This window comes from Tachypleus tridentatus, chromosome 13 (assembly GCF_004210375.1).
Source record: "Tachypleus tridentatus isolate NWPU-2018 chromosome 13, ASM421037v1, whole genome shotgun sequence".
NCBI classification, from domain to species: domain Eukaryota; kingdom Metazoa; phylum Arthropoda; class Merostomata; order Xiphosura; family Limulidae; genus Tachypleus; species Tachypleus tridentatus.
Window position 1 is genome coordinate 71730625 of NC_134837.1, and position 25553 is coordinate 71756177.

The window sequence follows — 25553 nt, forward strand, 5'->3', positions numbered from 1 at the left end:
GTCTTTGTTCTAACATGCATGCGCACTAATACATTTAAGCTTGATAATAATTGAAATCAACAATACTTAGCAGTGTTTTGCACATACATAATTATTTGCAAGAATATATTGTACACGCAAACCTTTTAACATTGACATGTACCAGATATTACATAAATTAATTTTTGTATGTATGTATGAGTTTAACTTAAATGTTTACTCAAGAGAAAAATGAAGATTGTCAAAGTAACGCCATCTGCCGCAGAGGGTGGAGTCAATTTCGCGATCCGGGTATCTCTTTCTGAGGACTTATGGTAGAGCGCAGGCGCATGTATGATGTATTATGTTTACTAGGTATTCGCAGTTATGAGGGGACTAAAAAATCAAATTAATCAGGGTATTATATCTTTTAAAAAGGAATAGTTTTTTACTTCGATCAAATTAGAAGATCTCTTCATTATTCCAAACAAATTTCTTACCAGAAAGCGCCTCTATGAAAGGAGGTATTAATATTTAAATATATTAACTCTCTCTGTATCTATTTTCAAGATGGCGGTATAAGAACAATTGAATTGTTTAATTAAAAATATATTTTAAATAAAAATTAATACGGGTTTGTAATATTTATTTCAGCTATGGAATTAAGAGTTGGGAATAAGTATCGGCTTGGGAGAAAAATTGGTAGTGGATCCTTTGGTGATATTTATCTTGGTAAGTTCGAAATTTTTTACTGTCTTAACACTGATGACTGATTTTGTGATTATGAGTCAGCGAAACTTAAAGAGTAAAATATAATGCCACACAATTATCGTTAAAGATGATACTGGTGTTTATGATAGTTTCAGAACATATGAATTAATTTGTTTTGTTTAAGAAGGTTCTCGGAAGATTTAGTGTTTGGTTGAGTTAGCAACTTAGTTCAAAATTAGCAACTCCATCTCAGTCGTCACTAACACTTTCTTTGTAAGAGTGGAAACCTGTCTTTTTTAAAAAAAAATTATTTAAAATTACGTATGATTTCACCTAAGTATTCAATACTGTGCAAAACTGTTTGGACAAAGTCAAAAATTAGATTTCTGGCTAATTTAAAAGAACAATGAAAGTTAAATTCCAGGTGAAACATTAAACTTTTGTAAATCTTATTTCGTTTAGTACAACAGAAACTCTGTGGAAATGCTTGAGTTCAGCAAACAGTTAATATTTTGTGTCCCCCATTTTGTTTTAATAATTGCAGATAAGTCTTTCAGGCATTGTTAAAACATATTTAATCCAAATTTTTTTTGATATTTTATTCCAAATGTTTCCAGTAAAGTCCTAAAGTTTCTTTGGAAGTAGCTTTTGATTTGTTAAATTTTTGATTTATGAAATTCCAGGTCTGCTTAATTGGGTTGAGAGCAGGGTTCTGTTGGGGCCATTGTATTATTAGAATGACTCTGGTAGTTTCTTTCTTAGCTAAGTAATTTCTGTACAAGTTGGATGAATGTTTGGAGGTCATTATCTTTATAGTAAAATCCCTTACCAATAATACATAAATTGCTTGGTATACCATAACAGGTCAGTATCTGATGGTGCTTGCACTGGTCCATAGTTTTATCTAGTTTTTAAATGTCTTGTCACTTCAACAGAAAAATGCCCCAAATCATCGAGTAAAGCTTCTGTCCAAACTCTGCCCTACTGACAATTCTGTATGGTTTTCAGGCTGTGGTATGACAACAAAACTTAATAAATAGTGTTAAATAAACAGTGTTTTATTCAAGATTTACTTGTTCAGTGCTGTTAAATGTATTTCTCTAAATATATACTGGTACCATATGCTAGCTTTTTTTACATAATTAAGATACTGTATGAGATACCATGTCAGTTATCTCAGACCCTAAATTTGATCAGTATGTTCATTCAAACAGAACCCTTATGACACGCCCTTGGTAGAAGTGTATGTAAAGTCTAAAGTATAAGTATTTTTACCCTGACTCATTTAATTGTCAGCAGGGATCAGTGAAGCACTACCACAGTGATGAAATTTACATTCTGTAATGGTATGGAAGAATTAGACCCATGAAATGGAAATAACGACAAAATGTTCTCTTGTCCTAATGCTTTTACACAGAACTGTATAATAAGTATGTAATTCCTTTAATGAAAATTTGTTCATAAAATATTTACAAATACTGTCAGCAGTACTCACCTTACTTCATTCAGAAAGTATTACTACAGTAAGTTTTTTCTTTTAAGGTTTATACCCATTGTGAATACTAAATGTAAAATATGTGATTTTTTAGTCTTGAGTAATCGGGTAATTAGAAAATGTTTTTAAATACTTGTACACACAATACACAAACTTGCATTGATCACTTGAGGTTCAGTCTATGCCATAAAAATGCTGATTAGAACTGGTGATATGGGATTCCCCATACTTAGGTCACTTATTTGTAGGTAGTTTTGGTCATTGAACATTTTTACTTTATGTGGAGTTTCTCATCATTGAGAATCTAAATGACTGTATTTGTATGGATAAGTTATATTTTGGTGTAATAGAAGTTTAGTCTGACAGTACAGTGTGAAAATGTATGTTTTAGTTTACAAGTATATTTTTTAATGAAGAAATTAAGGTATATATTTAATAATTACATCATTGTTATAATGAGAATATGTATCACAGCAAGTACAGAATATTTTACATACAAATTAAACTACACTGTTACAAAGACATCCATTGAGGAAGAAACTAGGTGTTAGTAGAATGTGGATAAACCTCAGCTTGAGAACTGAGCAATTAATTCAATATAATAATTTTGTTTAAAATTAATTAACCAGAACTATAATTAATGTTGTGAAAATAATTCATTAATTAAAATTAGTGTTTGTGATTAACTATTCGTGTCTTATGTGTGAACAATTAATTAGTTGATTATAACCAATTAATAAACCCAAAAGTTAATATTTTAGTCAGTTCCACTAATTTTCCAGCTCCTTTCATTATGTTATAAATTGTTTGCTCTGACCAACTTTAATGATAACATTGTATTAGACGTGTTATTGGTGAAGATCAATGAGGCACTTGTTTAGTGTTGTAAGTATACGTGTGTATATTTGCATGAAATTGAAGGTCCTCTAATTAGATACCTGGTGGTAGTTAGTTTATATTCCCAGGTGTTTAACATTAAACAGTTATGCAAGAAAAATTGACTGTTTGATTTTGTTAAATATAAGGGTATTGCATTCTTACAGAATAACTTGTAACATTAAAATTATACAAGGAAGATATATATGTACTTGTAAATAAATTGTCTTTTTTGTTTCTTTCTCTTTGTCTGTCTGGGCTATACAAAAGTTGTGCCTAACAACAAGAATGATACTGTATGTTAATTATGTTTATTTTACTCATTCTAGTTATTTTATGTTCATCATACATAATATGAAATAAATTTCTTTCTGGTACTCCAGACCTATAAAATAAACATAGTGGGAAAACACTGCAAGTGAAAACATGGTGTTTTAATAGGAGGTACTTTTTCTTTGTATGTAAGGTTATTAATCTTTGAGCATTTTCTCTCCTTTTTCTGATGATACTTTCACCTACTGTATCCACCATTAAAACACCATGTTTTAACTTGTAGTGTTGTCCAGTAGATTATCTGATTCTTTGTATGTTTGGATTAAGAATGACCTGTTGCTCAGCAATGATTGTATATTTTGTGGTGACCAGTAAAATTATTTGTAATTAATTGGTCAATATAACAATCAGTTATTGTTTTTTGTAGCAGAAAGTCTGAGTTTCATTTAATTCATAAGTAAAATGTATTTCTCACCAAAGTGTTTGGTTTTGTATTACTGATAGGTTTGGCACAAGTGTTTACCCATTACTATACCAGGAGAGTTAGGAGTAACTAATACACACCTTACCTATAATTATTGTGAGAGTACATTCAGTTACATTTTGATGCTTCGAGTTTTGCCTTTTTTGTTTTGGTCAGTGAAAGGTCAGGAACCACCTGTTTTTGGTATTGTTACATTGTGTTTTGGTTCATATAACACAAAACAATTTTAAAACCATTTGCCATGGACTGTCTATAATTAGAATTTAGACATTGTCTTTATTGCACTTACATTGTCATTCAGATTGATTTTGTATTTCAAAAAAAAAATATAGATATTATGTCTCTTTACTTATTTTTATCTCCATTATTTGGATTGAAAAATTTTTCCATTTGGATCAACCTTTGAATATAAAATTTCTATCACCAGAAAGTATACATTTCAATTTCAACACTGCTGTTAACTGTTTGGTTCACAACATTGTAGTATATGAGGTTTTACTACCTTTATGTGGCATTATTTTCTACCTTTTCAACGTGATACTGTCTCAGTCCTAACATTGAGGCTACTCAATTTCTGTAGTATTTGAGTGACTTCAGATAAAAATGTTGTGCTCAATGAACTTATCTCAGATGTTTTGTATTTAAAAGCAAGATGTTGCTAGAAGCACTTTATAATGGTAAATAATCATTATTGTTTAGTTATAATCATGGATTGTGATGTTTTTGAGTTTGAGTAGCCTTGATGTTCTCTTTTGTAGAAGCTAAGTACTCTATAGGAAGTTCATCTCTAATTTCACAAAATTTTATCCAGTAGTTTTTACATGCAATGCAATAAAAACAAACAGTTTTAAGGTTTTTTTCAATAATCTATTCTAGATATTTCTAATTTAAGGCCTGTTTTGTTCTAGATGGTTGGTTATTGTATGCTAAATCAGTGTATGTATTTTGTTAATGGATGATCAATGTAAGCTAAGTCAGTGTATGTATTTTATTAGTGAGTGATCATTGTAAGCTAAGTCAGTGTATGTATTTTATTATTGATATTTTCTTAATCATCCACTGTGAATTAACATCATAATTATGTGCTGTACTGAAAACTTCTCTACTAAAAACATATGAATGTTGAATAATTTAACCTGTAGTCTCTACTTTTGAATTAGACAAAAGTTAAAATTAACTCTTATTACAAATATGAGTTTTTATATTTTCGATGTTCTAATTAAACTGCAAATAGATAAATACTCCATACATTACGTGCGGTAGCGTGTTTTGTTACAGATAAAATCTGTAATTAGTAACTGCTTGTTGCTACAAATCATTATTTGTGTTTTACGGTCAAAGTAATTTTATTTTTTGTTCTAAATGAGAGCTCAAAATATTTTTGATATAAAAGTAGGTTTGTAACTTTAAACGTTTGGTTTGTGAACTTCTAATTTTGTAATGTATGTGTCTTATTTGTTACTGCATCTCACAGTCGATACAGAATAAAAACTTGCATACCACTACAGGGCATTAAAGGTGGTATCTGTATCGGTTACCGGACTATACATCAAGGTGGTATCTGTATCGGTTACCGGACTATACATCTTTTGTAACAGATCATCGACAATTTCCAGAAGTTGCTTGGTATAGAAAAGAAACTTATTAAAAAATATTACATATTTCACAGTCCTGTTTTCGAGTTGTATCTTTCTGATGTTTGTAAAACACATAGGCTTAAAAAATCAATTTAACTCAAAAATATGATAACCTGTAACTCAAAAATTTTTGAAAGGTGGATCTAAAGAAAAAAGATCTATCTTTTGAAAGCATTCGGATCATAGGGTTTTGCATATTTGATATAGAGCTATATTTATTACTTTAAATTGCAAAAAAAAACCAACAAAAAAACAACTAGTATTACAGGTAAGAGAATTATATGGTAGCAGGTTTGATTTAATAGGAAACATAGTGTGTAACACCAGCAAACAAACCACATACACCCTTCTTGAAGCAGCTACTATGCATGTGGTCTTTATTGTATTAATTTGTAGGTTTGCAAGAAGTCCTTGGTACTGTAAAGAACAAGGTTACTTGGGTCTTTTCAACCAGCTGGATATCATTTCACTTTTTTACGAAGAGTAGTAGTCAACTGTAGTTTCAATGCAACATCCTAGGGACTGTTACTGACCAGATTCATCTATTAAACACCTATTATTGCTTGTTTTATCACATTAAAAATACTGAGTGAAATTCTTTGAAAATTGAAATGAACTTTCTCTACTGTATGTAACTTCTATGAAACAAAGTATTTTTCAGTGTTATTTATAAGAATTCTTAATTTTGAAAACTTTAAAAAGATTTTGTTGCACTTGTTTTTAAACATTCAATGTTTAACATTGTTGTAGACTTCAATTACTGATTATCTTCCCCAGCTGTGTAAAACTTTACAATAAAGGTACTGCTTTATGAAACTGTAGTTTATCTATATTTTGATTCAGAACTATTTTACTGTGTTTATGATTACTGACTTACATGAACAATAATTTAAAAATACAAGTGAGCTGATTTATTTTTAAACTGTTAATCAAAAATTTTCCTTGAATATATCTTTTTTCTTTTTTTGATGACAGGAACCAACATAACTACAGGTGAAGAAGTTGCTATCAAACTAGAATGTATCAAAACTAAACATCCACAGTTGCATATCGAGAGCAAGTTTTATAAAATGATGCAGGGTGGAGGTGAGTATTGTTTTTTTTTAATTTAATTGTTATATTATGTGAATTTATAACTAAAAAATCTGTTGCTGTGTTTCATCTGTCGTTTATGACTGAGTGCATGTTTTGTTTTATGCAGCCCTTAAATCAGTGTGATAAGAGTTTAGGTGTTTGTGCAAAAGTTACGACTAAGTGGTCAAAGAGGTTTAGTAACAGAGTTTTTGCCATTCCTGTAAATGTTTTAACAAACTTCAAAATAGAAGTTGAAGTAACTGCTTTAGCAGTTTCTGTTTACTCTATGAAAACTTGTAATTTGAAAGTAGTGATGTCCTACTCTGCTCACTGTATGTTTAGAGGTTAATAGAATTATTTTTGAAACATCTGAATGTAATGACTAAGTGGTAATTTGTTATAGATATAGTGAGATGTTATCTATTTTAATGTTTATACATGTTTTGGTAATTATGTTCCATCTGATAAGTAACTAATTTTTCTTGTTCAACACTTTATTAGATATCTGTGTGAATAATGTCATGTTGGAGTTGATATTGATGGACTGTGTACGACATTCTGCTCGTTAACTTTACTGTTGGACTTATTGTTCAGTTATTAACTTCAGTATGATGCAGTTTCTTAGGCTTGAATGATATAACACGGTTTCATAAATCTATGTTGAAGTTTTGTATTACCTAGTCAGACAGTAAGTATAGTTAATTAGATACTCGACTGATTATATGGGAAAGTAATTCACTTTTATCAAAGTAGTATTTTGTGGGTTACAGACTTTGTTAAAGTAAATCAGCTTATGACATTGAGCCTAAAGAAAAGTGACATTCAAGCTGCTAAGCTACAGAGGTGACTTCTCAATTTTGGGCATGTCTATCATTTATGGATAACAAAGTAATATTGGACAATAAAAAAAAAAAAATTAATGAAAATGTCTCACAATTTGGCTAATAGGAGTATAATATAATATAAATGTTATACTAACACATATCTACATACATTTTTATGTAAATTAAATAAATAAATAAATTGTTTATAAACAAATAACTAAAAATAGGAGGAGCAGAAAGTATTCATACATTTCAGAACGTGTGAAAAAACTGATATTCCCGTAAAAAAAAATTTTAGTTTGGCAAATAAACTACATTATACCATTCCAGAACTAGACATTGGGTTCATAATTATTGGAATTTAGCCAACAAAAAATGTACTTCCGGCAATTTAGCGCCGTCTCTGTCATTATCTGTTTGGTCATCATGGCGAACAGGAAACAATTGTCCAGTGATTTAAAAAAATGAATTATTGTAAAATACAAGTCTCGTGTGTCTCTTTCCGATATTGCTACACAACTTAATGTGCCAAACTCTACTGTTCAAAGCATAATTGCCAAGTTTAAGCTTACATAATCAACTGCTAACTTCCCTCGTTGCGGACGCCCCACCAAAATTCCAGAGAGAACCAAGAGGAAGGTTCTCAGTGAAGTTAGTAGAAACCCTCGTTTAACACGTAATGACATACAGAAACTGGTAAGGGAAACTGGGGTTGAAGGAAGCACTTCTACAGTTACGCTCTTCTGGGTTCAAAGCATGTCGTCCTCGTAGAACTCCATATTTAAAGCCTTTTCATTCAGAAGCACAATTGAGGTATGCAAGAAAGCATGTAGATAAATCCTTTACCTATTGGAAGAGTATTCTTTGGTCAGACGAGACTAAAATCGAGCTTTTTGGCCACAATGATGTTCGCAATATTTTCCGTAAGAAGGGAAAACGAAATCTTCCAAAGAACACCATCCATACAGTTAAACATGGAGGTGGCTTGATCTTGCTATGGGGTTCCTTCAGCACTTCTGGTGTAGGCAACTTTCACCACGTCAACGGAATCGTGAAAAAAGAAGAGTATGTTGATATATTAGGCACTTATATCAAGAATGATGCTCGAAACTTGCAGCTTGGGTGTCGTTGGATCTTCCAGCACGACAATGACCCTAAGCACACATCGAAATATGTGCAATCCTGGTTGCAGAGGAACCATATAAGCGTTCTGGAGTGGCCATCGCAGGCACCCGATCTCAACCCAATTGAAAACGTTTGGCATGAGTTGAAGACCAGGGTTCATCAGCGTCATCCGTAAAACTTGCAAGAGTTGGAGGCTTTTTGTAAAGAAGAATGGAAGAAAATACCAATCGAGTACTGTCAAATAATCATGGAAGGCTATGAGGAGAGATTGCACCAAGTAATTCATCTGAAAAGCTACACAACTGACCATTAAAGTAACGCACGAACACTTTCTGCTCCTCCTATGTTTGGTTATTTGTTTATAAAGTTTATTTATCGTTCAATTTACATAAAAATTTATGTAGGTGTGTGTTAGTATAATATTTATAATATACTATACTTTCATTATCCTAATAATGATACTTTTTAAGTTATGAGGTAAAAACTACTCACGACACGGGGGTACGAACACTTTTTGTCGTAACTGTATGTATTTAAGATTGAGAAAAACAATATGCCCAGCCAGTACATTAAAAGAACAAAGAAAATATTTTAACCTTTGTAAAACCGACTGTAGAATATATCTGTGGGTAAAAGATATGTCATAGAATCATATTGATTTAGCATTGTGGGGTTACATTTTAAGGTGTCTTTGAATGTTATACCCAGTTATACCCATTACTCATGATTGTATAAGATTTGGCATTTCTTGTCTGTGGGTTTTTTATTACATTTTAAGAGTCTTTCTTTTCATAATTTTATAATTCCTGTTAACTTTTGCCTACTTGCATCTGTTGATGTTAAGATTTCATTTTGTAATTACATGTTTGTTATTGCTACTTTGTACATACATTAATGAAGTGTGTGTGTGTATCTGCACCCTAAACACTTGAGTTATGCACAGATTACCCCCTCTATATGTAACATGTTCTGTATGTGTTATCTAGCTTAACAGTTTGTAATTTCCATTTCAGCTGTATGAACTTGTAAGATTGCTCTTTTTCAGTTGAAAGGATGAAAGATGGAGAAACATTTTGTCCTCTACAATTCCAAGTGCAGTAAATTGTACTTAAATTATGTGGGTGTGGGAATGTTCAGTTTCAACTCCCATCCACATATGCTGGTTACCATTTGTTTTATCTATTGACATTGTAAGGAAATTTAAGAGTTTTATGGCCTGATGCTTTTCATAATCATCAGTGCTTATTTATTCTAATAGTCTGAATGAGAACTTAGAATAATTGCACCTGATTGTAATACTACTGTTTGATAATTATGAAACTAACTTGATTGGCATGGATGAATACTTTGTGTAAATTGGGTGTAAAGGTCAAAATGTTCAGTTGTCTTGGAAAATAGATTATTTCTTTCTGGAAAAGTCAGTACAAGCTACAGGAATTCTGTTCTAGGTTTAATGTATAAGCATTGATAATAATAATAGTAAAAAAAAACAAATTGTTGTTTTTCTGTATTTAACAACCTTATTGAGAATATTGGTATATTATTATTGTTAGAACTTGGTATTCCATTGTTTATAGTAAATTTCCATAGGCTTGTGTGTGACACTGTTCCAGTCATATTTTACACTTGTTCTTTTGACAAATGCCGAGGTAACATGTGACAGACTTACCAGTTGTTTAGGGTGTCTTTGTAAAATTTGGTGTTGCAGCATTGGTTATATCGTCAGCATGGAAGCTTACACCTGTACGGTATCTTTTCTCATTAACTGTTGAAGAATATAGGGACCAGGTATTTATAATTATGTTGATTAAGGAAAGTGAAACACCTGACTACATTTTCTATGTTAATCGATTCATGACTGGCTCAAATGTACATAATATGCAGCTACTGAACTATTTCAATATGTAAAAAGACATATTTGAGAAATAAGTGTTTTTTCCAACTAATAATGTATATTACATATAAGTAGAGAAAGAACATGTAATTCTGGGCTAACTTAAATTTCTTTGTTTCAGTTGGCATACCAATAATTAAGTGGTGTGGTTCAGAAGGTGACTACAATGTTATGGTCATGGAGTTACTTGGACCAAGCTTAGAAGACCTTTTCAACTTTTGTAATCGTAAATTTAGCCTTAAAACTGTACTCCTCCTAGCTGACCAACTGGTGAGTTATTAAAACAGTTTTGCATGAATAATATTTTTAGGTGAACTTGACTGTAAAATTTATTTTCATTTTGTAGTAGATGCAGTAGTTTCAAAACTGTTTGTGAAGGAATACAAAGAAACATTTAAAGCAAGTGACTGAGTGTGTCACATACTAAAAATAGGAGATCTATAGCTTTGATAACATCACAACTGTAGTTTTTAAATTGTCCTGGTCAAAAAAATAAAATTGAAAAGTAACCCCCTTCCTCTGAAAGAGAAACATTCATGTACAAAATTTAGTATGAAAACAGAAATGTCTGCAGTTCAACACTTAGTCCATGGTACAGATACATTCCACACACACATATATATATATAAATTATAAACATACTTGCATACCAACTTAATACTTAAAAATATGTATTCACAAATACTAACTGTTGAGTCACACTTACCCACAGTAGGTTCCTGTTATTCAGCATAGCTGTATTGGATATTGGTATACCCTATTTTTCTTTCTTTTTAAATGTAAAATAAAAAATAACCTTCTTTTTTCCCATTTTATGAATGTATAGTACTGCACAGAATACAAATATCGTTACAAGTATTTCTATTGCATCAAACAATTTTACTTATCTCACAGCCTATTTTCAGTTGTCAGTTACACATGAGAACCTCCAAAAGAGATTTAAATGTTTGATAAATATTTTGCGCGCATAATTAATTTAAAGAGATTTCCTATACTATAAGTTGATGACATGTCAAAATTGCTACACTTTTTTGTTTACATATTTTTTATTAGAGCTTTTGAGAGATACCTTATGATTTCAACCAATCAAGTGACTATTTGATTTGTAATATACACTGCCATCTGTGAATTTGAAGATGTTCCACAGCCAGTGGCAAGTGATATTATCAACTAACATAATAATTTCAAGCAATACACAAGCAAATTCAGTGTTGAATGAATAGTGAAATGCAATTTTTCTCTTTCACGATCTCGTTTTTAGAAAGGAACAAATGTTATCATAGTAATTTGTGTTTCGAGTGAAGTGTTCATCCTTGTTGAAATTGCTTACTGGTCATATTTGGAACTTCTTTTGAGCTACTTTGCTTAATCTTGACTAAGATTCCACTTTAAACTCTTTCATTGTGTAGTTAATGTAATTCATGTGAGTGGTTCACTCAGTTATTCCAAATGTGTAATGTGTATTAGAAGTATCATAGTGTTAGCAACATAATGTAAGTTGTGCTCAATTTTAAACAAATAATTTTTCTTTTAGGATAACTGTCTCAATGTAATGTTTATTATAATTTCAGACATTTTACCTTTTGTTTACAGAATTTGTAATTATATTTATATGCATTTCATTTTGAGTTTTTTGTTAATGTTTGAACTTGTGCTATAACAATTCCAACAGTGCCTTCAGTATATGACATAATTACATTTTTGTCTTTTCTTGTTGAATGCACACAATCTATCTTAATATTTTGTTCCCAGTCTTTTCATAACCTTAACTTAAATGAATTTACCATTATGGCAGCATTTACTTACTTATTGAGACTTAAAATAATAAGTAGTGACATAAATCCACTAGATTTTAATATAAGGTAACTTAATACTTTGATTCTGAAATTGCTTGGACCATGTTATAGCAGTTTGTTTTTCTAGATGCAAGGAAAATGTATCAAGATTTTTAAACATATTTCCTTATAAACTGAACAACTTAAAACTTTTGTATTATTAATTATTAGCTGTAGTTTTATAGTAATTAGTATAAAACAACCAAAACATAGTTGAATACAATTTTGAATGTAAGGTACTAACATTTTGCGACATGTCCAGTAAATGATGCTTGGGCAGATAGGGTTAATGCTGTGATAACCTGTTTGAACATTGATATAATTCAGTGTACTAATTGAGATAGAAATTGTTAGTTTGCAGACTTTAAATATAAGGGTTCACAATTTATATATGTCTGTGAGAAGACTATGTTAACACCAAGAAATCCAATGTTTTAGATAGAACAGAACTAAATGAGTTTAATAGGCTACAAATAATTTTCCTTGGTTCTGGCTAAAAGGTTGGTGCCTTGTGCTTTTGCTGCTGTCTGAACATTCTTGTTTGCACCAAAAGTGTACTTGTGAATGATTGTACTAAGATTGAAACATTATACCTTTTTTTAAAAATATTCTTCCTTACTGTAAAAGCTGTAACTTATAATAATTACACTTTGTCAGTCCACAGATTGTACAAAACTGTGTATTTATGATTCATTTGCAAAAAGGAATATTCTCTACTTTTAAGATGTGAAGCCATTGACAGCTGTGTCTGTGTGTGTGATGGGTTTGTTTAAAATTTAATAGTTTACTCTTCATGAATTGGAGTACAGGAACAGTACAGCAAAATTGATGGTGTGAAAGAGAGAAGTTGGTTGTGTTTTACATGTTTTTGAAGTCATTATTGAAACTTCACAAAAATAAGTTGTTTCACATGCAGTTTATAAAGCCTAGTTTTACCAAGACTGCTCTGTATTAAAGTATAGTAAAGTGTATCATAAACCTTTAAATAAACTTATGCAATGGGACAAATCAACAAAAGCTCTAGTCGGTACATTTCTAAAAGTTAAGAAAGATCAAGGTTTCCGTGTAATGGATGTCTACAAACCTTTTGATATTTGTTTAGACCAGTTTCTTATGATTTGGAAAAATCAATTAAAATGAGGTGTTGTTACTCAAATTTAAAGGTAAAGACACAATTTATTGTTAAGCCATTAGGACTCCTAGGCAGTAGATGAACGTGGGGAAGGTGAGATAATCAAAGTTTATGGATAAAAAAAGCATATTCTTCAATAGGCTTAGAATATAAGATGATGATGCTTAAGAAACATTTATTATTAGGGTATTGGACTCTTAAAAGAAGTTAAACATTTGATGAGTGTATTAAATTGTGATAAAGAAATAGCCTATATTTTAATAAAATTTAATTGTTGATCCAAACATTTTTGGAAGAGCTTAATATATGAGAAACAATTAATTTACTATATTGGACTTGTAGGAAGTAGGTATAAATTAATACTTGAATGAAAGAAATTACCTTGTATATAAATAGTTCATGATTTTAACAATACTAAAGAAAGCCTAATATAGTAGAAGATCCATTCCAGAAAATATTTAAGTTTGAAGTGTATGGAGTATCTTAAACTTGAGAAACAGAATCTTTGGTCAGGCAGTTACTGATTTATAAACCTTCAGAGTGATAGAATCTGTCAGATTAATATACCGAAGAATAATAAGACTAAGCCTAGGCATGTCATAATCCACTGTAGTGGTTCAGTATGGATTGTTCTGTCATTAGTGGAAGAGATTATTAGAACCTTCTTTTGTGTAAGAAATCTTGGAAAGTATGTTATGGTAAGTAGAATAATTATGAACTTTTTAGCACTTAAAGTCTGATAACCATTATAATTCATAATTTTTCAAACCTTAAGAGTTGTGTATTAATTATAATTAAAGAGTTCATAAGGTTTTTACTGTAAGGGCAGGTGTCTTTTAGTAGTTAGCACGTCAGATAGTCAGTCCAAAAGTCTGTGGTTAACTTCCCATTGCCTCAGAATTGTGCTATTCACATTATAACAGTGACAGTTAAAACACACATTTTGTTTTAAGTAGCACAAGAGTTAATGCTGTTGACTAGTTGCTTTCCTTTAAGATCATCACTTCATTGTTAGTGTTGGCTTTTCCAGATAACACTTGTGTTGCTTTATGTGAAATCATTCATTAAATTTGACGACTGAATTTAACGATTATAACAAAGAAATCAACATCTTAAGTGACAAGGATTACAAGATGAATATTGTTGAGTATTCAGTATTTCAAATTCTTCAATGAACTTGTGAAGAAGCATATGGATGTTGAACATTGTTTTTAACCCTAACCCTAAAAGAAATTGTTTTTAACTAAAATGTAGAGTTCTAATTGCAATATTCCACTACATTCCATGCTGTTTGGCCTGTTTTACTATTTTAGAGTTAGTATGTAATGTTTAGAAGCTCAGCTCCATTGTTAAATATTTGCAACTACTACTGTCAAAACAAAACAACAAGGAACTCAAAACATTTTTTCAATGATTGATTCTGATCAAAGTGTAAAAGTGAAGTATTAGGCAATGGAAAATGCTTACATGTGGAAATTACATTCAGATTTTAAAAATTTAATTTGTAGTATGTTTTGTAGCCTTAATGAATAATTGCATTTGGCATAAAGTCATTTGTGTAATATATCAAGCTTTACAGTTGCTACACTTTAAAAATCTTACTACACATGCATATTATAATAAAAAAATGTAATTAATTTGATATGTTACTCTTTAGAAGTATTTGAATACCCCTCTCCTCAACAACTTAAACCTTAATACTCTGTTATGCATCATTACTTTCTGTAGTTCAAATACTAAATTATTGTGTTTCTATCTCAGATTAAAATACTGATAGCAGCTGTAATTTTAGGAGGTGAAATACCAGCATTGTGTGATGAGATATCCCAACCAACACTAAAATAAAATGAAAATAATAATTGACATTACTTTGTTAGGAAATGATTTAATATTGCATTTTATGAATGATACAACTTAGTATATTTAATTTGTATAATATTTTAAGGCTGATGCTTAGAAGTAACTTGAATTAGAATACTCCTTTTTATAAAAATTACAAAATTTGTGTAAGTTCAAAAAATCTGTTTTTCCCTCTTTGAATGCAGTTAAACTGTCAAAAATTTTATGATCATAAAATAGCAGCTTTTGAGTGTAATATTTGAACTTTCACATCTAAACTGCAGGGTGGTTTCGAAATATCTATTTGTAACCATATTATAAATTATATAGTTTTTTTTTTTTTACCAAACTCCCTCTGTTGGCAAATGATTGCACTGTGTAACAAGAGTAAGGTTATCATAATGTTAATGTAATCTTGTTGTTCACAAATTTTTTTTCTCTACTAGATTAGCCGAATTGAATACATCCACAGTAAAAACTTCATCCATAGAGACATTAAACCAGACAACTTTCTGATGGGCTTGGGAAAGAAAGGAAACCTGGTGTATATTATTGACTTTGGCCTAGCTAAGAAGTACAGAGACTCTCGTACTCACCAGCACATACCATACAGGGAAAACAAAAATCTGACTGGAACTGCTCGATATGCCAGCATAAATACACATTTAGGCATAGGTGAGGAACGTAAAGGTGTTCAGAGAATAAATGTAAAGTGCACTTAAAATTCCTTGAACCTAAGGCTTCCACTGTTAATATTAGTTATAGAGGTCCCCTGTTTGTTTTTTGGTGACTCGTAGAAGTTACAGATAAGTAACCAGTTATATTTTAACAGGCAAAGATATATTGACCCTAAGGTAACTCAATAGAAGTTCTTTTAAGAATTCCTTTTCTGAAGTTAAAAGATTTTATAGGTCATTAATGTTCAAGCTAGTTGTTTTTATACTGTTTGTTACTGGAAGGGTTATATATTCCATCATACTGAGTAATTTCATGTTTTTTTGCTTTATGTAAAATACTTAATGTAATGAAAAGGTTTGGAATATTTACTAATTTTCTATATTAAATGCTTAAGAAGCTCCATCAGCAATTAATAGGACTGGTTGTAGTAAATTTAATTTGTTATTGTGACTTGTTATTAGTTCTGTGACGAATAAACCTGTAGACCTTTGAGCAGTTGTATATATAAGTAGTTTAGAAAAATATTTTAAAAGCTAACATCATTGATACATGCTTAATTGAACAGTTTTGTTGGGGCAAAGCACAAGTTTTTATGTCTTCTCATCCCATTGTAGTTCTTAGGTTTCTTTCATTTCCAAACACCTGGTTGCTTTTTTGGATATACTGTTTGCAGGTTTGCATTCTTTTTTTATAATAAAATCTACTTTGATTTGTAGGTCCTATAGACTCTACATTGTTTCTTGAATACTGTTAAGTACAGGTTCCATTGGCTTCACGCTGTCAGTTATTGTTGGATTCCCCTTCCCATCTGTTTTCAGAAAAACTACTAATACTGTATATCCCTGAGCATTAAAATAAACTATGTAACCACAATTATTAGAATTATTGAAAACACTTTCTTTTCATTGTTGGTACCCTTATGCATTTGTATTACACTTTTAACATTTGTTAACTTATAAAATAGAATTAAAATTTTCTACCCATTTTTACAAACAAGTTTTTATTTTACCTGTCCATTGGATGGGTACTCCAATTAGTAACATGACAAGATAAAATTAGTTACACTCAAGTAATTATTTGTTTACATTCATTAGGTTTGTTCTAGATTAACAGAATTAACAGTAAAACTCGTATATTACCATAAAAAATAAACTGTGTTTGTGTAATTAACTTCAAATGGTGTTACTAAATCTTGATTAATTGGTTTCAGAGCAAAGCCGGCGAGATGACTTAGAATCATTAGGTTATGTTTTGATGTATTTTAATCGTGGCAGTCTACCATGGCAAGGCTTACGAGCCGCCACCAAGCGACAAAAGTATGAAAGAATTAGCGAAAAAAAGATGTCTACCCCAATAGATGAACTTTGTCGGAGTTTTCCATGTAAGTTTTCATATATTGTCTTTAACAACAAGTTTTAGGTGTGTGGAATGTTACTACTGTGAATGTTGTTGAGAATCTTTTTTTTTTTAATTTAGTTTTTAAAACTAGCAAAAACTGTAGGTTTTATTAACCTTACCTATCAATTTCTGCTTTAGATTTGTTGTTGAATTTACTTAGACTGATTGTTGCAAGGTGAATTTGATGTACAAAATAAAAAGTTTGCCTGATCTTGCTGTTTTCTCATTTCATTTATATAAACCTCAGAATCTATGTAAGGATCAAAAGTTTTCATATTTTTCTACCTTTACATTAACTGTAGGGTGAAAGTTGAAAAATATAGAATGAAATCAGAGATTATTTTTTATTTTCTACAATAACTGTAGATTTAACATGTTAACAACTGCTTTCACTTAATTTTGTTTTACAGCTTTTTGAACTGTGTATAACTATCATAACAAAGCAGTAACTCGTAACAAAAGCGTAGTACAAGTAATTGCAAAAAAACATTAAATTACATCATTCTTTACTGAGAAATAATTTTTTTCTGGTTTTCATATCTAATCTAATAAATGTGTAATTATTACATTTTAACCAATTTTATTGCAATAAAGAGAAAATATATACAAAAACAAAACGTTTTGTACTTACGTGTTGGTTCTTTCACTCAGACGTTAACCAATTTTGGGCAGGGATATTAGTCATGTATAATATTATTTTAAAAACTTAAGTGTGAAACTTAAAATACAAAATATTGAAAAGCACAATACATGGAATGTTTTAACTCCTCCTAAGCTGTAAATGGATAAATAAAATTTATTAATAGGCAAAACTGGACTTTGGAAATGAAACCGAAGTGAAAATTTTCAGAATCTGTTAGCTGAATGATTCTAATTTGTCTAGAAATTTAGAAAATTAAATTTTCTCTTTCTTCTAGTCATACATAATTTAATGTCAAATGGTTACACATTTTTTGAAAGACAGAATGTGATGGGTTTTAATTTATTCATTTGACTGCAGGTGAGTGGATTCTACCCTATCCATATCCTCCTAAGTAACCATAAAACAGTTGTATTATTTTTAAAAATGTACATGTATATTTCCTGAGCTTTTGTAGATTACCAGTAAACCTTACAAAACATTCATTCACAAAATTTCATATATTTTTTTAATTAATTGTTTGCTCATGCATTTTTTCTTTTTGGATGTTGACTTTCTGAAATCTCTATAAGACCAAAAATTATCAAGCATTTTCTTAGAGGAATACTTTATCTGTTATTTTCAATTTTCAATCTCTGTATGGGTTTGGTTGATATTGGCCAACATCATAACCATCATAAAAATTAAAAGATAAATATAAATTACACTTTTTGTGGTTTACAATGATCACAAATTATAATGGCCCAGTGCATGGTCAGGTGATTATGGCACTTGACTCTTAATCTGAGGATTGTGGGTTCGAATCCCTGTCGTGCCAAACTTCCTCACCCTATCAGCCATAAGGGCATTATAATGTTACAGTCAGTCCCACTATTCATTGGTAAATGAGTAGCTTAAGTGTTGGTGGTGGGTGATGATGACTAGTTGCCTTTCCTTTAGTCTTACACTACAAAATTAGGGATGGCTATTGCAGATAGCCCTCATGTAGCTTTGTGCAAAATTCAAAACAAACCAGACAGATTATTACGCAAAACCACAGATGTTTAGTCTCAGTAACTTAAATATGATAGCCATATATATTGTTTCACTGACCTTTCAGCCTTTCCTGGCTAATATTACAGAAGTTACAATGGCCCAGCTCACATACACATTACCATATCTAATTTGAAGCAATGCTACATTCAACATACCACATGATACACAAAAATTTATATTTAGGATTTTTTTTAATTACTTAGTTTTATATTACAATATTAAATAATGTATACTACTAAAGTTTGAATTGTAATCTACCATTTTATATCAAACTTTTGATGTACATTCACAAAACTTTTTTATACAAGTCTGCCAACATTATAACATGCCCTTTGACCAATGAACATAGGAAGATTGATCTCAATAGATTATTTTATGACTTGGTAAAGCAATAAACCTAGAGGCAATGAAGTTTGGTTTTACTTGGAAATATCTGTTTGTAAGTGTATAATTTATGGGAGACATAAAAGATTATAGATGGAAAGAAAACTTAGAGGTCAGTCTGGAGTTACAAAGTATCACGATACAGTGAAATTAAAATTGCGAGTTTATTTAAATATTTCTTTTTGAAAATAAGAAATTAAAACTTAGGTAATATCATAATTTGAATTATAAATTATGCTTTTATAACAAGTTTATCGACATCAATAATAAATTTGTTCAATGAAATCTTGAATGTAATTTTGTGAAGAGTCAAAACGTGCACTCATGTCACCTGTACACTCAGGTTTAAAAACTATTTTCCTTTACATCTTTGGAACATTATGGAGAGTTGGGAATACTTTGTTTTCTGATTGAAATCCTTTTAAGTTTGTAACTTGCAGTCTTCATGTGATTCCTGGAAACTGGGAAAAGTTTGACATATGTATCAATTTTTCTCTCCATTTTTGTAGCATTGTTCATTTTTTCTACTACTATCTTGTGAAAGACAACTGCTAATTTTCTTTCAGCCATTCTTACTGTTAGTGTTGTTGTTGTTTTTTTGTTTTTATCTTTCAGCGGAGTTTTCCACTTATCTTAACTACTGCCGGTCTCTTCGTTTTGATGAAAAACCAGACTATTCATACCTGCGACAACTGTTGAGAAATCTCTTTCATAGACAAGGATTTACTTATGATTATGTGTTTGACTGGAATATGCTAAAGTTTGTAAGTTTCAGTATTTCTTACAAGTCATTTTGTAAAAAAAATAATTTTTTAAGGTATATTATCCTTTATGTTAAAACTTGCTATCATTTCTTTTATTAACCCTTAAAACCCATCATTCAGTGTTATACCACCTTTGATTAATAAATGTTAAATTTGGATATGATATATTATATACAGCCATATAATAGCTGAAGTGGAATAAAAGACACCATCTGTTAATACATTAAGTATTCTGACCCTGCCCACAAATTGTGGATTTTTTATTTTCCTTCCTGATGTTTTTTGTGCTTTAATATATCTTTTTTGGAGATTATAGGAATGTTCTTCTGTGACAGGACATTAGATAAGTTTAGTGAATATTGTGGTGGAAAATTATTAAGTCTCACAAGGTTGGTAAAGTGTTTCTCACTTTGAGAACAATAAAGTTTGTGGGGGAGATTTTGGATTGATTATTGCAATAAATTAATACAAGTAATCTGTTCACAGCTAGGTCAAAACTGTTTTCCTGCCTCTCATCCAGTTAAGATTTCTGTTGTTGTTCATGATTTATGTAGTTTCTTGTAAAATAAAATAAAGTAATTCTATGGAAATAAGATAGAACTTTTGTAACATGGTGTTTAAGTATCATTTCTGGTTTATATTTCAGCTATATTTTGTGTGAAAATTATGTTCTTGTAGTTATTTGATATGAAAACTTGAAGACAGGCAGTTTCAACTCAAAAGTAGCAACATTCTTAATTTTTGCTGTTAGGGAGGAAACCGGAATCATCAGGAACAGCAAGAGGACCAAGAAAGAAGAGATCGGCACCACCAGCACACTAGCAACACTTCCCGAGCTGCCTTGCCGGGACCAACGACGGGCAGCAGTAGCAGGTTGCGGGGAGCTCCTGATTCGGCTAGTCCTGGTACTGGACGATCTCTCAGCTTACATCCCACTCCTCCTGCCAACATGGCACAGGCTGCTATGGTGCCACCAGTCACTGCTCCTCTCCCGCTTCTTAATCCCGTGCCTGTAGGTGTGACCATGAGGTCTCGCACACGCTCTTCGCCACGTGCTACTCTTCCCAGTCACGAGGGCGCAACGCATAGGTGACCGTAATAATCCATTAAATTGGTGTTTCATCATTATCAGTGGTCAAGGGACCATATCCAAAGCTTTTTTTAAAGGAAGGAAATTGCTAATAAGGTTGTTTTTTTTGTAGGCAGCATTCTAATGAGATGAAGATTGTGTTTTCATGATGATTTCTTAGGACGGGTTTGAAAGGTAGGCTTCTTCAGGTTACAAAATGGTGGGAGTAAAAATATCTGGAAGAAGTGCTTCCATTAACTGGTCAACATTAATTCTTCATAAAATGTTGTCAGCAAGAGTAGTGGGGTTTTTTAAGGTGATATAGGTCAGTTAATAGTGCACATCTTGTCATTCAAGGAAAGCCATGAAAGTTGACTTTTTTTTTAATCTTATTTTTTTATAATTTTTATTTTGTAAAAGATTCACATAGTGTGGTGATGTGTTTTAAGTACTGGCCAAAAAAAGATTTATAGAAAAATTCTTTTAAAAGAAACTTGTTTATGTTGTACATAATACAAATCCACACCTACAAAAACACCTCTAAATATATATATATATATAACAGATAAAATATTCTCCTGTGTGTTATAATAATGTGTAATAACTTACATTAGTATGTTCAAAACTTGTGTATACATAGAAAATCACCATTTTCATTTCATCCAGTTTTCGTGTTTAAGTGGACTCATTAAACAGTTTTTGTTTATAAAATAAAGTAGTTGTTAAGCCATGGATTCAAGATTTAAAAATGTAAACGTTGCATTTAGATGTTTAAAAAATGTCATCTTCTTTGGAAAATATGAAATGTTTTGGTCATGACTTTGTGTTTGGTAACCTAGTTATTTTAATCTTATCCATAATATATTTAGAATTGTGTTGTTGTTTTTTGTAAGTTGGAAAAGAAATAGGTATAGAAAATGTATAAAATTTTAAAAAAAATATTTTGCTCATACTACAAAAAGAAATTTTGTCATGACAACTTCAAACAGTTCTGTTCCATGAGTTCCATTTTAATTATTTTAGCATTGTAGTAATATTCATTTTAACTTAATTTTTAAGAATTGTTTATGTTCAGTGCTGTTTTAAGAAATGCAGATCAGAAGATAAATAACTCCAAATAGTAAGTCTTGATAGAAGTGTATCTCTTTAAAATGTGGCAAGAAAAATATCAAATTTAAAGATACATGTGATAATAAAACAGATTTTATGAATTTGTGTTAAAGCATGTGGTGTTGAAGTCAGAAAATTGTTAGTAAGTTTTTTTTTATTAAAGAACTATTAAGTATCTTTACGGTTGAAAGGGAATATACTGTCTTAGTTTCTTGTTAATCTGTTGTTTTTTTAACAAATTAGAAGTTGTACATGAGATGCCCTTCCTTCAAACCAGCACTGTTGCTTAGGAACTGTTAATACTAATTTACATAGCCTATAAAACAAATTAGAATGAATATTAAAGAACAAGAGAAAGAAAAAGTGAAGATGGTTGGATAAACATTAAATTAGTTACTGCTTTAAAAAAAATCAAAGCTTGCATTCATATTACACATTCTTGAGAATGTTTTTGAAACAGCTAATTTATTTATATGGAAGTGCACCTAGTTGATATCAAACTCGAGGATTCTTATCATAATTTTTTTCTTGTCACTATACTTTAATACTGGTTTGGTTAAGTTTCTAAGTTATTTACTTAGGAATTGCTGTTCAAATTTTTGACATTTATAGTAGTTTTGGCACCAAAAAAACTACAAAACTGGATTAATTACTGTGAAAATACAATGTTTTTAGTAAATGTATATTGAAATTTTGGTTATCTTTGTGTATGTGTATATATATAAATATATAATTTTCTATACGTCTACATTTTTGTTCATTGTGTTTTGTTTCAAAATATCTTTTTTTTTATGGAATAATGCAATTTCTTTGAATGTTACTACGTGAAAAATGGAACATTCAGAAAATTGGTAATTTCAACTTTTCCAGTGTTTGTGTAATAATTAAGTTCTGTAGTGCATATTGATATATATATATATATATATATAAAAGACATTTTAGTATTTATGTAAATGACCTTATAACAGCACGGTTATTTTTTTCTTTTAATCATATGCTCAACAGTTTGTTATACAGCTTTGTAAGTGTTCCACTAAAACACAGATCGTAACTGACAGTACAAAGATTCTTAAATCACAAGAAGCCTTTTACCTGTCAGTTTCTTGGTGTAATAAGGTCATTTACTGCTAGTATTAAAATGTTTGTGTAATGTAGTATATAAGATCGTACATATTGCTTTACAAATAAAAAGAAGAGAGACTAAAGGTATAATTTATTTCAGTTGAAATGTCTGAAGTCTCCTGTGTGATTTGTCCAGTGATGAAAGCTTCTTTGTGTGTGCATGTTTCCTGTTAATAATCCTCATGTTAATCTTGTTTCCTTTCTGCTGGTATCCATAGTGTTTTCATTTGTACTAATGTACTGAAATCTTGAATTGTTTCTCAAAAGATGTGAAAACTAGGAAAGCTGAAAAACACAAAAGGAGGGCTTTCTCTTTATCTTATTATATTTAGGGAACAGTTGTAAAATAGAAACACACAATTTAACTGGAACCTCACCTGTTAGTCAGGTGCAAACAGATGCTTAAGAAATTTATATATCATAAGATGAGCAATTGATTAGTGGAAGAATTTCTTTAAACTCATATAGAAAACACTAAACCACACTTTTTTTATGTATATTACTTTTCTTTGAATGTGTAGGATTAGAAAACATTGTTATTGGCAAAAACACTGAGTAGTAATTAAGTGATTGTCACCATACACTAAAAACAATTGCTTGTATAAAGTGAATGATACGTATCTGTTTAAGTATTGTGAAAACTTAACGTCTCAGTGCTTATCTGTTGAAACACAAAAATTATGATGAATTTCATACATCGTATACTGCTGGTGTAATACTAAAAACACACTTCATCTTGTATATCTTCACAAATATTTGATGTCTCTGAATACTTGAAAAATTGTGAAACAACGTTACTGTAATGTAACTTTTTCTTATTGTTTTAAAGCTGGAAGTAGTGGACACTTACAAGTTATACAAGCCTTAAATAAAACCACTTCGTGTAACGAAAGCTGAAATAACCACGAGAAAATTGCTGCGTTTTTGTCGTGAATATTTTTTTTTCATGTTATATTTCAGTAGGTGAATTGAAAACGTAGAAAATTGTTATAAAGATGAACATTAATTTCTATATATGATGTAACGTTATTGGTATGTGTGGCCCTAAAAATCACCAAGTTGCTAGATCTGCTTTGTTTCACACTAGTTAAATATCTGTTGTCTTCTTTAAATGTAGTGTTAGTAGAGAGAGATACTGTATAGCAAAGTTTGTACTAAAAGAAGATTTCTACACCATTTTTAAAGTGGCGTAATTCGCTAGTTGTATTGTGAAGTACATAAATAAATAAACATTGTTTTAAAAGTTGTGAACAGTTATTGGATGTTAGATAATGCAATCTACTGTGTAAGTAATTAAATTGCACAAATGGAACAGTCCACTACATGATGAAAAATGTTTACCTTGACGTCTTTCTCAGCTCTTTGGATATGTAGCTGTAACTTGAAACCACCAAAAATAATCTCTCTACAATTTTTTTATGACATCTGTGTACCGCCATAAAATGTATTACCAGCAGAATGGTTAAAAATGCGCTGGACTGTGCACACCTTTAAGTAATTAGATGTTTTGACCATTATAAAAACATGTTTCAGTTTGTCTCGTGCCAAATTCCACACCAGTCTACACTTTGTTTCAGTCTGGTTTTTCACCTCCAGACTGGGAACCAGTACTTGAGTCTTTGATTTGTTTGGTTGACTAACAATGTTGATAAAAACATTATTCGGGCATTGATAAAGTTTCCTGATAATAGTGTCCCCTGGTGGATCAGCAGTTAGTGTACGGATTTCTAATGCAGAAATCTGGGGTTTGAGCATCTGTGTTGAATACGTCGGTATTGCTTTTCATTAAAGAAACAATCTGATAAACCCTTCGTTCTTAGGTATTTCTAGTTGTATTTGAGATACTGAAGTGCTGTGAAATGGCTTGGAGGTGTTTGTTTATAATGTATTTGGTAAGGTAATGTATTTAGGTTATCTTAATTTGAACCACACGTTTGAAACAGATACAGACCCCCGTCCTTACTCCTCAGTACTATGGTTGTAGAAAAGAATGTGAGCGTGGTTGAGTCCTTTATACCGTCGAGGCATTGTTCTGTTGTTATTAGTAATGTTAATCGAATTTTACAATGTATTTTAAAAGGTATCGAGGAAGGTAATTGTGTATACAAGTCAATAAGTTGACCTAACTTCTCTAGCAGTTCTTAATTTAGCAGTATAGATTAAAGGGAAGATAGCTAGTTAACACCGCCAACTGTT

The 25553-nt window shown here is 30.7% G+C and overlaps 1 protein-coding gene across 2 annotated transcripts; it reads left to right on the forward strand.

Annotated features, from left to right (window-relative positions):
* The first annotated feature begins 280 nt into the window (after positions 1-280).
* Positions 281-24600, forward strand: LOC143240457 (casein kinase I). 2 transcript variants are annotated; one of them, XM_076482898.1, is made up of 8 exons: positions 281-482; positions 613-690; positions 6410-6520; positions 10473-10621; positions 15604-15832; positions 17046-17216; positions 19908-20056; positions 20808-24600. In XM_076482898.1, exons 1-8 carry the CDS (start codon positions 473-475, stop codon positions 21147-21149), a joined length of 1239 nt encoding a protein of 412 aa, XP_076339013.1. In that variant the 5' UTR covers positions 281-472; the 3' UTR covers positions 21150-24600. The 2 variants fall into 2 exon arrangements, with proteins under 2 accessions (XP_076339013.1, XP_076339014.1); XM_076482899.1 differs by having other exon boundaries at positions 288-482; positions 20735-22983.
* Positions 24601-25553: the final 953 nt, after the last annotated feature.